This window comes from Buceros rhinoceros, unplaced genomic scaffold, assembly GCF_000710305.1.
Source record: "Buceros rhinoceros silvestris isolate BGI_N320 unplaced genomic scaffold, ASM71030v1 scaffold7536, whole genome shotgun sequence".
Classification (NCBI taxonomy): domain Eukaryota; kingdom Metazoa; phylum Chordata; class Aves; order Bucerotiformes; family Bucerotidae; genus Buceros; species Buceros rhinoceros.
In genome coordinates this window covers 24652-38419 of record NW_010415754.1, presented here as the reverse complement: position 1 = coordinate 38419, position 13768 = coordinate 24652, and the positions used below count along the sequence as shown (strand labels likewise).

Sequence of the window (13768 nt, the reverse complement as noted above, 5' to 3'; positions counted from 1 at the left end):
AGTTCACAGTTGTCTTAAACCAACTGTCTGCAGCTACCAAATAAAAATCATCAATGAATTTTTTTTTTCCATTAGATTGTTTTGTTTTATAAATCAGGTAGTTATTAACTGTAAATGCTATTATAGGGGCATATGCACAGCATCTGCATTGACATGCCAGAAAGATTATGACATTTTACTTGTTTTGATTGTTCGTTTTTACACACACGCAAAATAATCTCTGGAATTCCAAGGAAGAATTATTTCTTACTAAGTTCCGATGAGCTTCTTTTTTTAAAAAGATAACATTCTTTTTTGCACTTATTTTCTGCTTTCTCCAGTTTGAGAGCCCTGTAGTCAGGCATGAAGTAAAAGTGAACCACCATTTTACCAACTTCCAAGGACAGGCCAGAAAGCTGTAGTTCGAGGCAATCTTGAAATACTTAATCTTCAAAGATATTTGAGTTGCCCTTACAAAACTGAGTATATAATCTTCATTTCGGTCTTTGTGAGTGAGTATACAATCTGCGTACTTCTTTCTCTTCAAAATGAAGTGACCCTCACAAAGTCATATGGAAACAGGGGTTGAACTTCTAGTAAAAACACGCAGCTGTCTGCCCTGGTGGTTTTTCAAACACTGCATTCCTTTCCATCCACACTTTTTATTTTGGATAAAGCTTTACCCGGATAAAGCTGTTTACACTTGTTAACAGGCCTTGATTCAACAAATCTTTTCTTGTTCTTGCCGTTACTCTGATACAGTTCATGGACATGGAGTTAAGTGTTTTCCAGAACACAGTCGTTACACCTCTTGCTTAAATGTGTTACTTTTGGTTTACTCTGTGTAAAGATCACCCAGGTCTGGTGGTTTCAACTGTGCTTCACCTGGAGGTTCAATTTTCAACTCTTAAAAGTAACTGCAAGACAACAGGCACAGCTAGTACTGTTGCAAAACTAAATCACAAAATCTTGCTAGGCTGCTTTTTAACCCGTAGGTGAAGCAATTCCAAGTAATGTGGTAGATAGCGTACACCTAATTGCGTCCTTGGTGGATTTCCTTACATCCTATTTTTCTTATCCTTCTTAAAGCCTAATTATATGTTTACACAAATGGCAAAACTCATCTGTACAAGAATAAAGTGTTCCCCAAAGCAGCTACTTGGTTTTTATTCCATATGAGTGGGTTTTAACTCCCAATGATTTTTTTTTCTTTTTTCCTGTAAGGGCAAGGAGCAATCAGGTTTGCATATGCTGCACTCTTTGATGTTTGGATGTGTGTGTTTGTACACATGTACGTGTACACATGTATATACAAAAGCAGTTAACATTGCTAATTAATAGCAATATAATTAAAACTCCATGATAGCTCATTTTATTGGATTTTACTAGATGCTATTAAGCCTGTGTTTTTGATGGCTAAATAGTTTTGTCAGTTTTTCTAAGGAGTTGAAAGTTAATATATTTACTCACTGAATCATAGCATTTTTAACGTGAAGTAATCAGGAATGCAACTCCCTAAAGATAGTATTGAATTCAGAAGCAGAATCACTAGTAATTACCATTATTTGTGAATTTGCAGGGAGGCTGTGGCTCTCACTTTTCTTCCTTTACATTGCTTTTTGTGTTTGAGTTGTGTATTTTAGACTTGGTAGTCAAAAAACATCATTTTGTGTCAGAATCAAAGGTTCTTGTCACATAGTTAACTTTCCTTCGTATGCTTGCCTTCAGTGGAGGAGTAGAGTGGTATTAGGCAGCCCTTAGCTGTTTGCATCTTACCTGAGTTTTGGAAAGACTCTTAAGTTTTTCTTTCTTCAGCTACTACTTTTGAAAAATACATCTTTGATTTTAGCATGTAGGTCTAAATATGGAGTCACCAGGTCAAGAAAATGAATGGAAATAAAGAGAAGTTTGTTAAATGGAAAGTCTAAATTCTATAGCATAATGTGGTGGAAAGGCATATATAACCCCACATATATTTTTGTCTTGTAACAGGTATTTAATTTATTCTAGTGCAGAGTAATGCTTCTCTTACTATATATTTAATTATTTGCAGAAGACTTCAAGTTTACCATAGTCTTTTTCCTCACTTCTAAGGGACATCGGAGAAAGGAAAAAATTGCTATCGTTAGTGCAGCCGATTTTTCTGTTTCTGACCTTTTTCCTGTGCTAGCTGCCAGAGAAAGTTTTAGAAAGTCTGACATCATTAACCTCTTAATACCAGCTCCGACATTGTGTTCAGATCCCACGGCATTTCTGTGGATAGGCGATGAGGGCCAAGCTGACCACCAGCCCGTGGTCATATGGCCCAAAGCAGAAAATATCTGCCTGATCTCAGAGTAAAAGACTGTTGAACCTGATGCGTGCTGGAAGTACGGCTCCTGTGCTACTGCTTGGTGGGAATGGGAGGAGGGAAGGGAACCCTCAAAGAAGTGTGGCTTGAGGGAATCCTGAGCCTGCATTTTTCTGGCAGGTGACATTACTGATGAACTTACCGCCCTTTATCACTCATTGATGAGAAGGCTCCTGAACTGTTCTGCCCCTGATATACTGCTGTACCTCCTGCCTGTGGCACTTAGCTCTGTTAACTTAACAAAGACCCATGGTCTAAGCTGTTGTAGCTTGCTTTCACTGAAGGTGGTAAGAACTCAAGAGGAGAAGTACCGAAGTCCACTCTCCTGCCTGTAGCAGTGGTACATACAGGATACTCAGAGATGTCACCTCTGCCTTATACTCCTGGCACATCCGCTGAGATTTTGGCAGCCAGCATTTGCTAGACTTCCAGGACTGGAAATTGTGTTTTCACCATTGTGTTTAGTGAACTTGGATAAACTTTTCTTCTTTGCATTTGTTCATTTATTTTTTGAACATACTCATGATTTGTGCCGATGAGTTCCACAGTCCAGTTTTGCATTGTGCCAAATTACACGTGTGTGTATATATATACATATATACAATTTCTTTTGTTAGTTTTTAATGTCATAGCCATGTTGGTGTCCTGTACTTTCTTAGGAGACATAATGAATAACCATTTCCTGTAGACTTTCTCCTTGCCATTCACAGTCGTATAGACCTCCGCAGCGTTCCCCCTCGGTTGTCTCTTCCGGTCTGAAGACTACCAGTTGGTGTAGTCCTTCTTGTACAGAAACCATTCCATAGCATCTGTCTTTCCCTGCTTTGTGTCTTTTCTAGCTCTTCTGCCTTCGTTTGAAGTGGGATGACCAGAATGGATAGCCAGATTTAAAATGAGGATGCATCATTTATACAGAGGCGTAACAATGTTTTCTGTTTTCTCTGTTCCTTCATAATTACTCCTAGCTTTCACTTTGCCTTTTTAATTGCTACTGAGTCAGCTGCCCACAGAGAGTGACTGCAAGGACTCTGTCTTGGGTGGAACAGAACTAATTTAGAAACTATTGTTGTGTATGTGTAGTTAGGGCTGTGTATCCCTGCGAGCACCACTTTACATTATATCTGCATTGAATACCATTTCCCTTTTATTGTGCACACAGAATTATAATGCCTTTCTGCAGTTCTTTGCAGCTGGCTTTACTTTGACCATCCTCTTTTATTGGGTTTTTTTTTTTTGTTTGGTTGGGTTTTTTTCTCAGTAAACTTTGTCATGTCACTATTCACGCCCTTATCCAGATCACTTGACAAACAGCACAGCACAGATCCTTGTTGGGACCTGCTGGTAACCTTCCTCCATTGTGAAAAAGGCCATGTATTTACGCTTCATTTCCTGTCTTTCAGTCAATTCTGGAAAGTCATGTAGAACTTCCCCTCTTAATCCTAAAGCTATCAGAGCTTAGATCAGGGACCTTCTCAAACGCTTTTTGGAAATCCGGATTCACTCCAACTGGAAACACTGTTTCCCGTGAGCTTCCTAACTCTATCAGTGACCTCTGAGAGGTTTGGGAGGCAAGACTTCCCTCAACAAAAGACAAGTTGATTCTTCACCAATGTATCTCATATATGTAAGGGTATGTTCTAATCAACGTTTATCACTTCAGTGCATGTGCCAGTTGTAGCAGTAGAGTTGTGCAATTCCCCAAGCCCTTCCCTTAAGGGAGCTTCCGCGTGATGCTTTTCCCAGCATGTCTAAGGGACAGCAAGTGTGGCAGTGGACAGTGGCGAGCAGCTGGGAGCCAGCCACCTCTTCAGCTGCTACAGCTGTGAGCAATGAAACAAGTCCCGGGATAGCCCTTTTCCCCCAGATATTTAATCTATATGAAGGACTGCTATTCCACTATTGCTTTTCCCCCCCCCTCCTCTTTTAATCCTAAAAACAAAAAAAAAAAGCGGGGGAGGGTGTGTGTGTGAAGAGGCGAGACACTTTGCAGCCTCATTTTCCCCCCCTCCTCTTTAAATCCAAAAAAAAAAAAAAAAAGCGGGGGAGGGTGTGTGTGTGAAGAGGCGAGACACTTTGCAGCCTCATTTTCTGTGCTTCCTGTTGATGCAGGTGTAGGGGCTATTTTGAGATGATGCACAAAGGAGAGTTAAATGTATTCTTATTTTAGTTTGGAAAACTAACTATGGCTGCTTCAAGGATAGAAGGTTAAACCTCTTTTCAGATAGCATGTGTGTTTTATTTCCTTCTGTCTTTCATGCAAAATGGTTTGTTTTCGAACTGCAGTTCCTCAAGTATACTATGGGTCTTGCATTTAGAAATGGTCTGTCATAAATCAATGTCATAAAATACTTGTGTCAGTACTGAAATGTGGCATCAAAAATCAGATGCTTAATAAGGAAATTTGAGATCTTTGAGTGCTTTATTTCTTAAAAAACCAATACCTACTAAGGTAGAATTTATGAGGCAGTCAAACTGTTCAAGAAAACAACCATAAATACTTTACTGCATGAAGATGACTCCTGTTCTCTCCTTTGCGTGGTTTACTGTGGAAAGAAAGATCGCAACCTTAGAATGGGATTGTACAGTCTAAAGGAGTTCTCGAGAAGGTCTGTTCTTGCTGACTTATAATACAAAAATAAATCAGCATTTAATGAAAATTTAAATTGCACATTCAAAGGCAATAAAAGGGCAATAATGCTTGCACTGTGTACTACTTCAGACTGAGGAGCTCATTGGCACATGGAAGTCTTTAAGAATTTATTCAGAGTCCAGAAAAATGGTGGAGCACAAAAGCAATCATTCGTGTGGAGAATTTTAGAAGAGGTTCTTCCTCTGCATCAGAGATTAAAGTCAGCCCCAAATGCTAAGAATCGGAATGAAGGCTTGGAGAGAGGAGTTGGAGTGATAAAATGCTAAAATAAATATAGACAGGAATATGAACCAGTCTGTTCTTACCACATTGGTTAGGGTGAGGAAATAACTTCTCATAAACACCATGCTTCTGCAGTGTTTGTACCTCCACAAAATATAAATGTCAGTCAGTTGGTACTGAGAAGGAAAGTAACCAGCTACATGAATACCCATATGTTCTCTATAAGCCAGAGCCAGCTTTTCAGGACAAAGCATTCGTAGATACACATACACAACGTACTGCTTAGCTGTTGTAAGTCCGGCTCATCCTTCTAAGGCTGTTTTCCAGGAGGAGATCCTGGCCTTCTTTCCAGTTAGACAAGTGTAGTATCTCCCATTCACAAAAGGGGAGAACAGAGCTGCAAACTACCTATCTACAACTAAACTCGCTGCAAGCTTTGCTTACTTGCTTTACTGTGTGTTTCTAATCAAGAGGGACAGTTACCATCTCTCAGGCAGAAGTCACGACGTGAATCATTTCAATTCTGAGCAGTCTGAAATCTGAAAACAGGACTGTGTGAAATTCATAGACATTTTGATTACTCTTAATTGTATGTGTTTGTGCAAAAGACTCGAGGAAGCAAGAAAATATAGTATTTGGGGTTTCCCACCTCACACCAGGGGTATGTGTTTTTTCCTCCCAGCAGCCTGAGCTTAGGGAGGAGGAAGATTTTGGCCTAAACACCAAATTTTCCTGACAGTGCTAAAGAGTCTGTCAGAGCAGATCTGCCCGCCTCCCGTGAGCCAATTCAGGAGTCTGCTGTTGGTTCCTCGCAGCTGAGTTCTTGCGGTGTTTCATGCTGACAGCCTTTGATGCTTTTACCAACATAGCTGCAGTGGATTAAGGAACGCTTAGCAGAAGAGAAATTTTACCAGCTCATTCTGTGTGACCTCAGTGGGACTGAAACACCAGATGTACCTCACTTTGCCCCCAGTTCCCGCTCACATCACCTCACACCTCCTCTGCGTGAATGATTCCGTTGCCTTCTGCTCTTGTAATGGTGGGTAAGCAGAGCATAATTGGGTTGATGACTTTAATTAATTGTCCTTGCGGTGTAATGCAGGTTCCGGGTTGACCAATGTTAAAACAGAAGAGGTATCTGAAGTGAAGATGGATGCGGAGTTCCGACATGACTCAGGATATGAAGTTCATCATCAAAAGCTGGTGAGTGAACAGTGCCTTCCATACGTGTGTCTTGAGTTGCTGATTCAGTATCGAGCTCGTGGGTCAGTTATGGCCACATTTCCCGTGAGTGATGTGGATGCTGGAAGTGCCAACAAAAAGTGTTTGCGTGAATAGATTGTGATTTTTCTGATTCTCTCTTAAATGAGAAGAAACTTGAAATAATTTCAGCAGGGAGGATGGAAAGCCATCAAGTCTCATGAGAGGAAACTCTTGACGGTTCCTGCCCTTGCACTGTCACATGACTGGATGTGGTCGTGTTGGCAATACTTGTCCCACAGTCTACCTGCCATGGTGTCCCTCGACCCTTAACACATGGTCACATAACTAAAGAGACGGGATACAGAGAAAAGAAAACGCTAAGTAAGTTTAAAAAAAGGAAAAAAAATGTTTCTTGGTGCACCATGCTGTGTGTCTCCATAAAACAGAGTGACATTGTTTCAGGAATAGATTCTTTTTCTGTCAAAACAGATGGTGGTGATACAGGAAGAACGCTGAACATCTTGAAGCATAACCTTTTACATCTTTGCCTGCTTGGGATGAGAGGAGATTCTCCACTAGCCTTAATTTTAATTTGTACTTGGCTGTAGCTGTGTGCTTTGTTCCGTAGAATATATTAAATTATTAAGAGGTGAAGGGCAGGTAGGAGCAAAATATTGTTCCCCATTTGAACTTTGCATCTTAGGAACACAAAAATAGCAACCAAAAGCAATGTAAAGATGAAAAAGCATCTTCTAAAAGCTTTTTTCAGTCCCTTAATAAGTAATGAAGAACCCATACAGCAGTGTTGACTATAAACCTTTTCTTTTGTACAGGTGTATTACATGATGAGATTTCAGTTCCGTGACTTCCAATATTCTGATATTAAACTTGAAAGCTTTTTTCTTAATATATTCTTAAAGCTAAGTAGTGCTGAAAATTAAAATTAACATGGGACTCAAATTTGCATTTGAACTAGGCAATCACTGTGTGAAAAGATATTCTGCCATCTCTTTGATGCCGAGAACTGAGAATTCCCAGTTTGATGAACTAATCCAAAATGCATTAGCACTAATTTGGGAAATTCTGATGTGCTTAGCTCAGATGGGTTAAACATCCTGATGGAGTAAACCCATGCGGTTTACTGAAAGGAAGGAACTTCCGGGAATGTGGTTTAGGCACAGTAGTTACTGATCCTGTCACACGCAGTTCCCTGCAGCAACCTTTAACGTTTCAGTGGTTTGGTACCATCCTGAGGAGTTTGGTGCTGGAGGTTACCCTTACCTTGGTGCCTGACAGGGAATGCATTGCAACCTCTGCGTCTGGGTACTCTGCATCATCCTTTAAATGGGACCTTTCCAGCCTTTTAAAGCATTTTATGCCGTAGTTCTTGCTGATAGGTACAGCCATTGTTTAAAAATTAGTAAACTGTTCTCTAGAGTATATCTTTTCGACTGAGACTGAGCAAGGAGTCCGGTATTGCTGAGAAAGTGCTGGACTGATGCCTTGCAGGGCACTGCTTGTTTACCACGTGCCGTATCCTAGCCGATGCCCTTCTCCATTAGTTTTAATTCAAAAGCAGCAAGCAGAAAATACTTTCATCTGTGTTTTCCTGTGCCCTGGTACGATTTACTGAAACAGTCTCCTTAGGATATTGCTTTGAATTCAGCTGCACATTGTATTTTGCATGCAAACTTCTGAATTGAGCTGAAATTGCAGTTATTTTCTCCTTTGAGTGTTCAAGTTTTAACTGTACATTAAATTTTCACGGCTCAGAGTGCTTAAGGCCTTCCTCTGCTGCACGTGTGTATTAGCTGGGGCATTTCACAGAGCTGCAAAATAGCATGGTAACAGAATTTCAGTCCTGGGCAGGTAAAATTGACAGAAGAAATTATTACTTCACATCAGCTTATGCCAACACTGTCCACTGTGTGTACTTTCCGCTGAATTCTTAACTTTAAGCACATTTCTCGCTTGTTACTAGGAACACCATAAATATTTATATGGCATGCTTTAATACCTCTCTGAGGAAGATTGTGTTTCTTAAAGAGTGCAAATGTTATACAGCTGATTATCATTCTCAGCTGGTTTCCTGCTTCCCTCTGCATTTTTCTTAAATACTTATCAAAGTATTTAGTCTTTTAGAGCTAGGTAGTCTTACAATTCTGTGAATGTAATTTATTCTCTAATCCTTTTTGCCCATTTTGGTTAAAAATAATAATAAAAGCCTGCTATTGACAGGCAGACAAAATGTTTGTGAAGTATTCATAGATGTGAAATAATCCAGCATATTCCTTGAATACAAAGCAGAACAGTGAAAACAATCACCTGCTTTTCTTATCTGCTCCTGTAGTTAATGCCAATCTTATTAAATACATAGTAAAGCACCTTGCTGTCCACTGATTTACCTTATCAGTACACATAGTTCAAGTGGATTTTCTCTGTTTTTCACACAACTGTCATCTCGTGTAGGTCTTACATGAGTATGGTCATCATCCAGGTATAGCTCATTCTCCCTTCACCTTGCAAAATCTTGATGCATGCCTTTGCAGCCACTTAAATCAGCATGCTCATGGTTTTTGGACTCTAGTCTGGTGGTTTTGGACTGTAGTCCGTGGTTTTGGACTCTGATTGTGTGCCAGTTTCACTGTTGCCTACAGGTTTTCGCTGCTCCTTTATTGAAGAAATGCATCAGGCATAGTCCAGACAAGCCATGCAGATGTAGGTTTATGAACACTTCCATTATTAACATCCTAAAAGTAAAGAAATCTGTATAGCTTCCTGGTTACTCCCCTACAAGCTTATCAGTCATTTTGCAATTAGCTTGACTTGCTTACTCAAGAAAAAAAAAAGCAGCTACTATCTAAGACCTCTGTGAAGCAGAGACATGGAATTGAGTCTTCCCCTTGGCCACAGCACTGCTGCACCACAGGCAATACAGATTTCCCAGATTGCTCTTCTCCAGCTGTCAGAGTTTTTTGGTACGGCGTTTCAGTTTTGAATACTTAGGGTGACATGCAATGCTGCTTAATTACTGATACTTCAGTAGCCTTTATATTGCCGTGGCACCTAGACAGGTTAGCCAAATACTCAGTGAGCTTTTTATAAGCTACCTTCCTCTATTTTTCTTTTGTAGGTGTTCTTTGCTGAAGATGTGGGTTCAAATAAAGGTGCCATCATTGGACTAATGGTGGGAGGTGTTGTCATAGCAACAGTGATTGTCATTACTTTGGTGATGCTGAAGAAGAAGCAGTACACGTCTATTCATCATGGGGTTGTGGAGGTAAGGAAAATACCAAGACAACTGGTGTCATGTGTACAACGCAGTCAGCGCGCTGCTCTATAAATATATTTGCGAATGAAGAAGCCGTGGTTTTGACTAGCCTAACTTTTGAAGTTGGAGTGGTCATGTCTGGCAGAGTGGAATCAAACTGTCTTATTTTGTAAATGCAGACGCAATGCAAACCATGGTAAGTTGAGAGTAAAATCACAAGGATATCTTCTGGAACTATCCCAGACCAATCATCTCATAATCAGAAAGTTCATTTTCTAGGAAATTTAGCAGTAGCCAGTGAGAAGATACTGCACGAGAAGAAAAATCTGGTTTTAGTGTTGTTGGAAATGCACATACATGGATTTCTTTAGCTTGTAAATAAACATTTGAGGCAGATCTTCTGTGGATTGTGCTGTACACTGCCAGGATTTTCCCTATACAGATATTTTATTACTTTTTGTTCTCTAAACGAGATTTTCTTTTGCCTCCAACAGCTTGTGATTTCTGGCTAATCTGACACTCATGGATTTGAGAAACAAGAAATATATATTATATAATATGTAATAATAATTTATCTTATTTTCAAGATGAAAACCTTTGTCTTTTCCAAATCTACCAAGTAAATTTGTCGTCAGTTTACACTAATTTAAAATACCTCATCTGTTGCTTGGATAGAAGTAAAAAGTACTTAAGTAGAAAAACTTAATTATGAGAACAGGAGGTGTGTTCACATAACTTTTTTCCTCCCCTTGTGTATTGATATCTGGTTTGCTGTGCGAGTGTCTGGTTTGCGGATAATACTTATGTTAGCCAGCACTGGAAACATTTATATATTTTTGCCTTCCAAAACTGTTATTTTAATTTTTTGATTGAAACTAAGTCTTGTTCAAGTCCACAGTTTTATTGGTTTCACCTTGAGTCAAATGAACCTTGCTTTGGCCTTGCTGGAGACACATGCTTCCAGATGCATGTATTCTACTGTCTGGGGTAACGAAGGGTCTTAAAAATATTTGAGTAAGCTTTTGTCCTAAGCCTGTGCTTGTCTGTTCCCGTGTCCGTGCTGTGGTTGCCCACGTGGTTTGAAACCTTCCAAAGAGTCATGTTCAGAAGAGCATTATTGTTTGGGGGGGAGATTTGAGCAGACAACAAGCTGTGCAGAATTCGGACCGGAGTGGCAGAAAATAGCAAGCAAGAATCTCAACCTTAACTTTCCATATGAAAGCTTTCAGCTCATTTTGTAGAAAATCGAAACAGGTTTTAGTTTTAAACTGCCAAGCTGATCGCTGCTGCCAACAGTTGTGCAACTGGAGACCCTTCTTTGGCTGAATTTAGCGACAGCAGACTGGGTCTGGAATCTTGCAGGGCCACATCCCTGAGTCAGACATTGAATGTGGACATACCATTATTTCAGTGTGACCTTAAAAATCTCGTGTGGGCTTCACCTGATAGAATGATGTGGCAAAGGTAATCCTAGAGTCCTATGAGCTTGCTTTAATGAGACTGAACCTGGAAATGTTGGACTCAAAATAACATGCACAAGCTGAAATGACAGCATCACCTAAGGAATAAAAAATTTTACAGATAAAACCATAAAGCTATAGCATGTGGATGTACCAAGAATATTAGTTAATTTATAGTACCACACTGCAGGTGGTGTCGCCTTGTAGATCTGCTGCATTGTGTCTGGCATTGGCAGGCAGGATTCCTCATTCTGCCAGACTTGCTCTGTGGTCTTGGCAGACTGCGTAGCCTCACTGTCTGAGCTTCTTGCCTGCAAGAAAAGCATAACACCTATTTTTGTCCTAGGCTGTTGGAAACTTTATAGTACTTTGGAGGGAAAAACCCCACCCAAAGATCCATATACAAGTGATGTTTCATATTAAAATGTCTTCAGAATCCCTTAAAAGAGGATTAATTTATTCAGCAGCGGTGCACCTTTAGTAAGCTTGTGCACAGAAAGCATAAAAGAGCAAAATCACTTCATGTAAAGATGACTGTACCTCAGCTCTAGGTTGGCTGAGTATGTTTTAACAAAACTTGGAACCTTCTGTCTTGCATGTCAGAAGCTACTGTGAGAATTTAACTCACCGATAACAGATGCACGATTACAAACCAGGTCCTGTTCCACTTGTATTCTTGTCTTCCAAAGAAATCAACTCTGACTCCAGTGCTTTTTCTTATTTCACTGTTTCTTTAACAAAAGACATTATTAAAAATCCTGTTAGCCTTTTTTTCAAGCTCTGGGGAGGAATATACTTGTCCTATTTAGAAAAAGTGTCATAATAATTTTCTTCCAAGTCTGGGAATATAAATGTTTCAAAGTGGTTCAGCCTTTCCAGGAGAAGGACTGACACAGTTAAACAGAGAGATTGAAAATTACTTATTACGTGTGCACATAGGAGCTCCAACAAACATTTTTTAAGGTGTATTTTACTGGTGCGCCCACCCCAGGTGTTTGCAGGAGGTTACTTCCTCCATGAGAGCAGGTGGCAAGAAAGAGGTTCTCACCTCTCCTGTGCTCCAGACCACAGCCAAGTGTCTCAAGTCCTCCTCATTCAGGATCTCCTCTTTAAGATCATTTGCCCTCTGTTACGGAGGCAGCGCCTCCAGCAGAAGTATTTGGGAAAAGGTGACCACAGGAGGGCTCACAGATTGCTGCAGTACTCTCCAAACTCCATCTCTCAAAAACCCATCTGCAGGTGCATATCAGGCAGCATCCGTTTACCATCATTTAAACAACAACATTGCGTTTGGTGCATCTCTGAGGGCAGCCAGCACGTCTGTCCAGGCTTTCCACCTGCCCGATGTGTGTAGAGGCAACCTGTGAATTTTTCTGCAGGGTTACCACCTTCCTGACTCCGCGTTAGGATTTTCTGTGTGAAAGATTCATAGGCTGAAGCAGAAGGGGATAGACGGTCAAACAGTCTCAGAAGAGGTTATCTACCTGACCAAGCTGTTTCCTGAAGAGACATCACATTGCAGAAAACAGAAGTCTTAAGGCTGCTTCTCAGCAGTGCCAGAGTATACCCACACTTCTTGAATGTTGTGTTCAACGGCTGCCACCTCCGTAATGGGTGCAAAAAGCTTCTTAAAATGTTACAGGGCTTTAGGGATTTACTGACAAGGACATAATCAGGTTCAACGCATGTCATTTGGAAGAGCAATACCTAGGACGGAGGTTGTAAGGAATGAGAGGAAGCGTTTGGCTGAGTAGAATAGAGGGCATTCATGATGAGCGATAGTGCAGGTAGGTTGGCAGTGAGATGGATTACCCTGCAGCAGACAGCTACAGGAAGGAGAGGAAATACCAGCACTAGTCATTTTAAAAGCTAAAGGGGAAATCTTAAAAAAAAAAGAAAAAAAAGTACTTAAGACTGCAAGTAGGAGCCTTAATACACCCCTTTTATCTATAAATGCCATATTTCAGAGGTTACTGGACTTTCACTACAAATTAATGTTATCAAAGTGCAACTTTTAATACAGAATGTTGTGCAAGGATGTTAAAAATTCAGTCCAATTTTACTGTCCTTCCTTGTATTTTTTCCCTGGTCTCTTTATTCTCCCTGATTTTCTTCCAGATTTCTCTAGGTTCTCATCAATTCTTTAGTCTTTTCCACCTTGCACTTTGCTTCTTTTTTATTTATGTTGTTTCCTTACGTCGCTTCTTTCCCACAAGCAGGTTATGCTGTGTGCTTATCACATCTTCTATTCCTGAACAGGAAGTGCTGAGTGGGAGGCTTAAGCTAGAGCAGGTGACAGAGTTCAATACAGTATTGTTTGGAGCTTAAATACGAAGAAGTACAGCACAAGGTTCTGGCATACCCCCCCCTTTGCGTCCCAGCGTAGTAGAGGGAGCCTCTTGCAAAGGAAGATGCTCTCAGGCATGTGTTAATACATGGAGATCCCTGATCCTTTAACCCAGGAGCTTCATATTGCACTTTAATTTCATGCTAGAAGACAATCTGCTGGTGAATTTAGTTGTGAATTGTGATGCTCTTACTTCTTGATCTGGAGAAGCACTAGTTACTGAGGTCGCGTGGTGTGCAAGAACCAGGGCTGACTTGATGCTACTTGATGCAGCCCCTTCAAGAAT

The 13768-nt window shown here is 40.4% G+C and overlaps 1 protein-coding gene across 2 annotated transcripts in view; it reads left to right on the top strand.

The window, feature by feature from the left end:
• APP (amyloid beta (A4) precursor protein) overlaps positions 1 to 13768 on the top strand; it is a 109365-nt gene that overhangs the window by 90907 nt on the left and 4690 nt on the right. For both annotated transcript variants that reach the window (XM_010137531.1, XM_010137530.1), the window contains 2 exons: positions 6304 to 6404; positions 9538 to 9684. In XM_010137531.1, the coding sequence (XP_010135833.1) occupies positions 6304 to 6404; positions 9538 to 9684 (248 nt within the window). The remainder of the gene's footprint in view (positions 1 to 6303; positions 6405 to 9537; positions 9685 to 13768) is intronic.